The 10,152-nt window shown below is 39.0% G+C and overlaps 1 protein-coding gene across 1 annotated transcript in view; it reads right to left on the reverse strand.

Moving 5' to 3' along the window:
* Nucleotides 1-6: 6 nt before the first annotated feature.
* The window catches only part of LOC103744774 (cytochrome P450 2C42-like), a 27,710-nt gene continuing 17,564 nt past the window's right edge, over nucleotides 7-10,152 (reverse strand). The window contains 4 exon segments of the mRNA XM_017801526.2: nucleotides 7-160; nucleotides 163-339; nucleotides 2,049-2,190; nucleotides 9,478-9,719. Of these exon segments, the coding sequence (XP_017657015.1) occupies nucleotides 24-160; nucleotides 163-339; nucleotides 2,049-2,190; nucleotides 9,478-9,719 (698 nt within the window). The 3' untranslated portion in view covers nucleotides 7-23.

A 10,152-nucleotide genomic window follows, 5' to 3' on the forward strand; every position in this document is an offset into this window, starting at 1 on the left:
ACATGTGCACTGACCCAGAGAGCTCAGCGTAATGAGGTTGGATATCCACTGGATCTTGAGGGAATGGGGAAATGGGGGACAAAGCAACCGTAACCCAGGAAGGAGGTGGCAGTGCCCCCGTGGAGAAGCTGCAGGTGGCAGCATAGGGACTCTGCCCTCACACAGGAATGAAGCACAGCTGGTACAAAGGCGGCATATGGCCAAGGCCACTGGCAATTGGGGTGGTGTCAATGTCCTTTACATCAACCACAGGCTTCAGTTTAAAATTCTGTAAAATGGTGGTGAAGAGCAAAAACAGCTCCATGCGAGCCAGGCCTTCTCCTGCACACATCCGCTTTCCTGAAAACAGAAAACAGATTTGTTCCTCAAATATAATGCTATGAATTGTCGTGGAGAGTATGCAGTGAGTAGCTGATGAGAATTAATCAGATGAGTGGATGGAAGACACCCATAATTGGAAGGATGGTTGACTAGACAGATGCACTAGAAATGTTAAATGTATTACATTTGTAATTCAGTGTGTCAAGCACTCTTCACTCACTTCAACTTATCTACTTGCAATAACCACTCCCCCAATTTTGCTCCTTTGACATTTCAAGTTTATAAATCTTAGCATTTCTTATGTAGTGGTCCAAGGAACAACGTCTAAGAAGGCATTAATGTAGTTTCCTTCTGTACCTCCTGCCACATTTTTTCCTCCTACTTTATTTCAAAACCACCTGACTAAACATGTCACTCTCCTACTTTAAAACTTTAAATAGAAGCCAGGTGTGGTGGCATATACATGAAATCCCAGCACTTGGGAAGATCAGCAATTTGAGGTCAGCCTGGTGTACAGAATAATCTGTAGCTGAAAAGATCCTGGCCCAGCTATGAGGTAAGATCCAAGTGGACCCTGACGTTCCATTTCCTGTCTGATCCGCCCCAGGTGACCAACAAGCGCTGCTCTGATCCTTCCCTCAGGACCTATGATCTGTGCTACTTCCTCTTATGATCATTTCTGAACTCACAACAATCTCACCCCTCTGGGTTTCATCATTATGTGCTTGATTACACAGGAGCAGGCATCACTTGCATTCTATGCTTTTTTTCTGTTTGAGAATATCACACTTATATAGGCATATAAGTACCCCCCTGGCAAAATATGAGTTTCTTAAAACAAGGCTCACCATGCACATCTTGGTATGTACACTTCTAGATCCAACACAGGACTCAAACCTTGTAGTAAAAAATGAAGGTGACTCCATGTCCCAAGACTCAGTTGAACAAGAGCATTATCACGAGTAAAGAAAACTCAAGGGGCTCTGGAATCACTGCAGACTATCCATCCACAAGGCCAAGGCCTTTCTCAGCCTGCATTTACTTGGAAGGCTCTGACCCACTGCCTCTTCAGAAAATGTCCCTCCTGCACTCCATTTCCTCTCTAAAGTGCCTCCTCCTCTTGTCTTGCTTCCTTGCTCCCTATGAGTCACACAACTTTCCTTGTCCTGTGAGAACATGTTGGTGTATGAAAGAGCAGAATGTGAGCAACTTCCCTCGAATCCCCTGAGAAACCTGAGCTTCCCTCTCTCACAGCACTAATCCACTGGGTTACAGTGACGTTTACTCACCACCTTCCCTAACTCAGTTGTGAGTCTCTTAAGAGCCCTTTACATTCTCTAGGATAGTTGCATTCCCAGAGCTCTCAGGGAGTGAGGGACATCACTGAGGAGATACTCAAAGTATAGACTTAGATGCCTTTCCTATGGCAGGTGAGAAAAGTCTAAACAAAGTTCACTCCAAAGAGGAGCTCCTGAACAGATAGTGATGCATCCAGGGACCAAATTTAATCAATAAATAGACCCTGGCTTTCTCATCTTGGAAAAACTATACTAAACTATTTGCAGATCCCACTAATGTGTCCCAACAAAGAGGATGTTGTCATAATCAGGGAAAGCACACAGTCATTCAAGTGGTGCTCCTTATGACATACAAAGAGCAATGGAAATTGCATCTGATCCTAAAAAGTTGTCTTATCCTCCAAAGTGCCAATAGAAATATTCTATTACCTGTTGAGAAAGGCACAAAGTAGTCGCTCTTCTTGAAGTTGCCACTCTCATCCAGAAAGTGGCCAGGGTCAAACTTCTCAGGACTGGGAAATTCTCTGTCATCATGCAGCATGGATGTCAGTGACGTTATTATGGTGGTACCCTGCAGATAGCAAACCAACAAAATGAACGCTGAATGGAAAGAAAACAAGGAACTCACTTAGATCAATCCATTTGACTTAAAGATAAAGATAACAAGTCCAAAGAAGAGTAGTGACATTTTCACACAGTCAGACCAAGTAAGAGATGAGTTTAAGGCCAGGAGCAATGACTGCCATTGTGATCGCCATTAGCAATGGAAGGATTGAGTACATGAGAATTTGGGTGTAAAAACTCTGAATCGCTCTAGTTATCATCAAGATTGAAGACTGGAGCCTGCCCTGGCCTGCTGCTGTGTTTCAACACCTCAGTTCTTGCACAACTCGTCAATTATGGTTTTAAATTGAAGCCTATGTCCACTCTTGAAAAGTTAGGAGAATTTAGAATTGTCTCATTTAAGCTTCCACTAAGCAGAGATACAATCTGGTTAATGATGACTTCAGGGATAATATCAGCAAGTAGACCAACACTTTTTGATACTTATCATTGAGATATGATACGTGCTTCTTATAATTTAGTAAAACTGTGTGGACCTCATCATCACATATGAGCGTACCTTAAAAACACAGGATGGGTGAAAATGAGAACCATCATCATTTCACAGTTGAGGACTATCAATGAAGCAAGGCTCATCAACTAATGCTCCTTGGGCAGGGGACTTGTCTGTAGTGATGCAGCCACTGAAGAGGGCCCCATGCTCCAGAGGATAGCTCTGTACCCCTGTGAATATTTGTGGTCTCCATGAAGCTCAGTGGTTCATGAAACAAAGACATATGAGTGTGGGAAGAGAAATTGTTGGGAGGAGAGGGTTTCGTGAAGGGTGGAAGACAGATAAGATAAGGTAGAGGGGTACATGTTATCAGATTGCATTATATATGTACAGAAAATTGACAAAAAATGTTTTTAATTAACTGATGTTTGAATTTGGTGTGCATGAATGCCTTTAATCCCAACACTCAGGAGGCAGAGGCAGGAGGATTGCTGTGAGATGGAGGTCAGCCTGAGATGGTCTATGTAGCAAGTTCCAGGTCAACTGGGGTTACATAGTGATAACTTGTCTTTAAAAAAATTAGCTGGTTTTTAAAACTGCTGGATATCTGAAGATCAAGTTCTGTTCTCCAGGGTTTTGTTTAATTTTTTTTTGTTTTCCATCTGAAATACAAAACCTCAGTGGCAGAGAAATCTGAAGATACTCTGTTAGGAAATGTGAACTTTAGCATCATCAACAAAGAGACCAGTGTGCCAAGAGCCACAATCTGAGGACGCAGGCCATTTAATATCAACTCAACTGTCCCTGTTCAAAACACATACTTGGATTCTAATCCTCAAGAAAACTTTCATGCAAAACCAAACTGAAAAGCAGTTCACATTAACAAGTGACTTTGACTTTTCAAAAGAAATCACTGTATCAAAAATGAAACAAAGAAAAAGAAATGTTCTAAAGTTTGGAGAACTAAATTGAAGACTTGTTCCTTCTTTGCACTATGAGAAGTTTTCCCTCTCAAAACTATAAAAGATATCGTGGAAGCCAGGGATGGTACACATACTTTTAATCCTAGAACTCAGAAGGCAGAATAAGGCAGTTCCCTGTGAGATCACGGCCAGCATGGTCTACATAGCGAGTTCCATACCAGCTGGGGCTACAGGGTGACCCTGTATCAAAAGATCAAAAACAATAAAAACAACAAAGATAGTATAACTACAAAAATATAATTTTAAGCTGCTTATTGGATAATATTACTGTACTGATCATAATTCTTTCAGTGTGAATGTGGTTATCAATGTGTTGCAGAAAGTCCTGGTTCCTGAGAGATGTATACTGGTGTTTCAGTATTAAGTGTGATAGACTAAATGGATTAAAATGTCATTATAAAGATATTTTTACATATTATATGCATATTATACATCAATACACAAGCATACATATCCATTTTAAAATAATTTATAAGTATCAATATCTTTAATGAAAAGTTCACTTTTAATGAAAAATTAAACCCTATATTTCTGTTTATGATGGTCTATAATTTTATTTTTAAAACACTTGCACATATTACTAGTTTAAATTATGTTTTTTAATATTTTATTTTTATTTTTATATTATATGTAGGAGTGTATTGCCTGCATGTATGTAAGAGCATCCATGTCATGTAATGCCCACAGAGGTCAGAAGAGGGTGATAGAGGCCCTAGAACTGGAGTTATGGGCTGTTGTTAAGCACCATTTGTGTGGTGGGAACTGAATCCCGGTCCTCTGCAAGAGGAGCCAGTGCTCTTAACTACTGAGCCACCTCTCTAACCCTTAAATTATTTTCTTTTATAGTTTCACAATAATTCCTGAAAACATTAGTATATAAAAAGAAACATATTTTTGACAAATAGCTGGGACAAATAGATATTTATAAAGAAATGTAGGTTATGTTTATCTCATACCACAAACAAAAATTATCCTTTTTTAATATTTTATTATTTTTATTTTATGTGTGTGAGTGTATTGCCTGAATGTATGTGAGTGCAACCATGCCATGCAATGCCACAGAGGTCAGAAGAGGGCTTCGGATTGCCTTGGACATGGAGTTATGAACAGTTGTTAACTGCCATGTGGATGCTGGGATTTGAACCCAGGTCTTTTGGAAGAACAGTCAGTGTTCTTAACCGCTGTGCTATCTCTCCAGCCCCAGGGTTAAAACTTTTAGAAGAATAACTACATCTATTTCGTGGCAGCAAATAATATTTTATCAAGGACACAAAGATATAAATCATGAAAAATATTATTGATGAATTAGACTTCATCAAAACTTAAAACTAATACTCTTTTTAAGAGATTCTTAAGAAACTAAAAAATAAAAGTCAAGCATAGTGTCACACACTTATTATTCTAGCACTTGGGAGAGAAAACATGAGATCTGAAAGTTCAAAGTCAACCTGGGCTACTTAGCAATCTTGAGACTGACCTGACTATATGTATATATTTGTATACATACACACATATATATGCACAACATAAAGAAAAAATAAAAAGCCACAGCCTGAGAGGAGAAACTTGTAAAGCTTATCTATGATTTAAAAGTAAGTTAAAGCAGGGCATGATGGCACACACTTTTAATCCTAGCACTGGGAAGCAGCAGTAGGCGACCCGAGTTCAAGGTCAGCCTGGTCTACATAGCCAGCTCCAGGCCAGCTGGGGCTACAGGGAGACCCTGTCTCAAAAAGCCAAAAGAAATGAGTTAATACAAAATATATAAAGAGCTCAAGAATTAAACAATAAAAATAAAATGGCCCTATAAAATATAGAAATGATTTGAACTGCTATATTACCAAAGAAGATCCATGAATGATCAATAAATACATGTGGTGCAGCCACAGTACTAAGCAGGATGGCTTCTTGGGATAAAAATCAACATGTTAACAATATTGCCCTCAAGTATTACCAGTAAAAAGGAAATTTCATGTCTACATAAAAACCTATGTGTAGCGGGGCGTGGTGGTGCATGCCTTTAATCCCAGCACTTGGGAGGCAGAGGCAGGTGGATCTCTGTGAGTTCAAGACCATCCTGGTCTACATAGTTAGTTCCGGGACAGCTGGGGCTACAGAGAGACCCGTTCTCAAAAAGACCAAAAAAAAAATCTATATGTAAAGCACCTGTATTCAGAGTCAAACTCTATAAATGTCCCAAACATCTACCACTTAGTAATAGGACAACCAATATGCAGTCTTACCTAAGAATGAAAAGCAAACTAAAGATATGGACAATAACATAACACATTTCATACATATTCTCCTACCAAAAAAAAAAAACCCTGAAAAGCTGATATTGAACATAAATGTTTCCATTTAGGTGACATATTACATTTGAAAAGGTAAAGCAATGGGTTGAATCACGTTTCCTATGAAGCAGATGGTAAGACCCACAACTGGCCAATGTGCAGAGAACAAGAGGCCACGATGTATCTGTCCCTGAATAGACACCTAGATAAAAGTTCTGCCTTCCAAGGGTCAGGGACATTGTGGAAGAGGGGGTGGAAAGATTGTAAGAGCCACAGGTGGTGGATGATCACAGAAAAAAATCCAAGCACACACATAGGGAAGTGGGTAAGAAACCCTAATCTCACCTAAGGAAATTGTGACAAGAGATGTCTACTGAGAGAGACAGAGTCAGTCTCTTTCAAGGATGGGACTCTTAGTGAGTTAATCAGGCTCTGGTGGATGGACCCAAACTGAAAGGTATTTGCAGACACAAATTAGACTCTATAGGCATTATTGTACATACAATAGAGTTCATTAAGTTAGGCAGGGGGCAATAAGGGGAGGTGAGGATGGGGAGGGGCTCTATAGACCCTCAATGATCAAAAAAATTAAGTAGAAAAATAATGTAGGGCTAGGGAGATGGTTCAGCAGTTAAGAGCACTGGCTGCCCTTGCAGAGGACCCATGTTTGATTCCCAGCACACAAAAAGCAGCTAACATCTGTCTATAACTCCAGATCCAGGGGATCTGACACCCTCCTCTGTCCTCTGTGGGCATTGCACAACACGAGTGCACCTACCTACATGCAGGCAATACACTCATACACATAAGATTTTTTAAATTAAAATGTTTAAATTATTTTAAAAATAGCGACTCTATTGCTGAAGACATTACAGTGTTATAGAAAATACTGTAGAGAAATCAAGCTGATACTGACCTCAAAGCTTCATCTCTACTAGCTCGCTCTCATAGTGCTGAAAGGTGCTATGCATGTTACTAAAAGAGAAATGTAAATCAACTTCACCCAGCTGTGAACCGTGCAAGCTACAATAACAACTAGCCTGAAAAGATATGCCTGCTGGTGCAATAGTGACACAAATACAGAATAACCAACCTCTTTCTACTTGAATTTAAAGCCCAGTTCTTAAGATGGAGCCCATACCTGGCACTGTTATCAGAGCTAAGAACCTCTGGCTAGACAGGTCAGAGGCCATAGGGAAGAACCTACTTCTGTTATTCTGCTAAATAGATATAGTATTAAACTGACTCCTAATGATTTACAGTTATACCCATATATTAGTGCATCTCTCAGCTCTCACCAGAAAAGCTTCTTGTAGCAGATGGTGATTAACACAAGAATGCACAACTGGTCAGTGTGCAGAGAACAAGAGACTGGAGTGCTCAGCCCTATATGACACCCATATCATGCCCTTTCCTCCCAAGGGTTAAGGATCATTGCAGAAGAGAGGCCATAAAGATTGTAAGATCCAAAGGTTTTAGATGAATATAAGGAAATTCTGTTGTCTGGGCACCACAGGGAAGTTGCACATATGAACCCACAGTGTTTGTGACAACATGCAAGAGAACTGTGGAAGCCCAAGTCAGACAAAAACCCAGCATGGATAGGGGAAGTAGGAAGAAGCCCCAGCCCTAACCAAGAAACTACTTGTAATTGATAGCTTCTGGGAGAGGGAAAGTCAGTTTTATTTAAAGACATGACACCTGGTAGGTTGACCAGACTCCAAGGAATGGGACTCACACCCAAGAACATTGAGAGAACAAAAATTAAACTCAATAGGCCTTTAAAAAAAAAAGAAAAATAATAATAGAACACGAAGTCAGAGGCAGGGAGAATAGTAGGGTGGCATGGAGATGGGGGAGGGGATCTGAATATGATCAAAATACATTTCATAAAATTCTCAAAAATTAAATGAAAAGGAGAAAAGCAAAGTGTGAGGTACATAAGCACCACGTGCCAATTATTAAGTCCTGGTTTGGACATTTTCTTTTCTCCTGGATTTTAGTCCAATGTGACATAATTGAATGAACTACATCAGTTGTTATCGTGTGAATACCAAATGTCCTCCAACATGATCCTATGCAAGCAATACACTCATACAAATAAAATAATAAATAAAATATTTTTTAAAAAGAAATTCTCAAAGAACCAATGCAACCAATAGTCTTGGACATTCTCAAAGCCCCACTAACATAGACCAACAATGATGATGTTATCATGTTGAGGAAAGTGTTTGGACATTAGATGTAGTGCTCCTGGGGATATGTAAAGAAATTTTCCCTGTCCCTGAGGAGGCATCATGGAAGTTACAACTTATCTCAAAACTTTTCTTCTGGAATAAGTCCTGATGGTACATGTCTGTAGTCCCAAATACTCAGGTGGCTGGGCCAAATATGATCAGATCAACAGATGAAGAAAATCCATTTTATCAGATTATATATAAATCTCTGACAAAACAGCATGAATCGGGCTGGAGAGATGGCTCAGTGGTTAAGAGCACTGGCTGCTCATGCAAAGGATCCAAGTGTGGTTTCCAGCACACACACAACAGCTAACAGCCATCCCTAACTCCAGTTTCAAGGAATCTGACACCCTCCTCTATCCTCCAGAGGCATTGCATAACACAAGCACACTTGCATACATGCAGACAAAATACTTATACATATAAGATAAAAAATAAATAAATATTAAAAACATTAATGTAAGATAATAAGGCAAATAAAATAAATCTTAAATCAGATCACAGAACTCCATATACAGAAATTACAAAGTAATTTCCAAACAAATTATTAACAACAATAAGTGAATTTAACTGAGTTTCTAAATGCAAAGTCACCCAAAATATAAATTGTATTTCTATACAATAAACAAAAGAATGGAAAAAATGTTTTTAAAGGGCATACTGTTCACAGTAACATATTTATGGAGGAAGTAATAGATATATAAGTGACTATAATATAAAGTATTGAGAAAACTAAAGATAGACAAATTTGGAGCATAATCATATCCATGAAAGATTCATCATCAAAATATACTTTCCACTAGATGTAAGATCACCTTGATAAACATGTATGTGAAATGTTTGGGGAAATTGGAAAACTCATACTTTTACACATTTTTTTTTAATTTTCAGGAAGGAAGGGTCTATTTTGGCTCATAATTCCAATAGATCTAATCTCTCATGACAGGGAAGATATGGTGGCCAGAGCATGAAGTAGCTGGTCACATAGTGTCCACAGTAAGGAAGTAGAGAGTGATGAGGGCCCCAACCTCATTCTTAAAATGGACTAATAAATACATTTGTTGAAAAAAGGCACCCCAAAAGTACTACAGCACAAAAAATAGAAGACATAAATCAAGATGTTTCAAAATGCTCTAGCTCAAAACTGCAAAGAGCACACAGTCCATCAAGATGCCACACAGATGAGTTTCCAACTTCTCTCATTTTATGTTGTAAGGGAGTGGAACCATACAGGGAATATGCAAACTTCATGAGCACTGAAGTGCAGTGTGAGAGAAACCAGCTTACCTTAGGGATGAAGTAGTTTCTGAATTTAATGTCACGGGTCACTGAATGAGGCAGGCTCATAGGGATAAGGTCAATGTATCTCTGGATCTCATGTACCACAGCATCCGTGTAGGGCATGCTGCTCCTGTCCTGCATGCAAGGGCTCCGGTGTCGGCCAACCACACGGTTGATCTCTTCCTGGACTTTAGCTGGTAAGACATAGTGAAAAATGGTATAATGGAAGAGAAGTGGTATGGTTGCCACAAAAAGTCAGGACTGCCTGGAGCATGATGAACTGACCCAACTACCTTATAAGGCCCCAAGACATCTAGACTTGCTGTGCCTAGATATTAAGACAAACACATATTATAATACAAGATAATCAGTGCACAGAAAACAATGAAATGCTTCATTATATACATTTCTTATGCATAGGAACTAAAGGAATTACTGTCCCTGCAAGGAAAAAAAAGAGTTAAAATCATATGGAATTAACATAGAATGTTTGAAATTGAATTCTGCTGGCAGATCTTTGTGTTTTGGATTTGTATTAGATATAGATTCTATATTTACTGCAATTTCCAATGATCCCCTTTATTTTCTTCATATGCCAAAGGCACTCACTTTGAAAATTTCTTTAACTTTCTTAGGCTATTTATATATTATGATCATGCTCATAGATAATGGGTATTTCTA

This window comes from Nannospalax galili, unplaced genomic scaffold, assembly GCF_000622305.1.
Source record: "Nannospalax galili isolate Female #2095 unplaced genomic scaffold, S.galili_v1.0 scaffold10043, whole genome shotgun sequence".
In the NCBI taxonomy this organism is placed as follows: Eukaryota; Metazoa; Chordata; class Mammalia; order Rodentia; family Spalacidae; genus Nannospalax; species Nannospalax galili.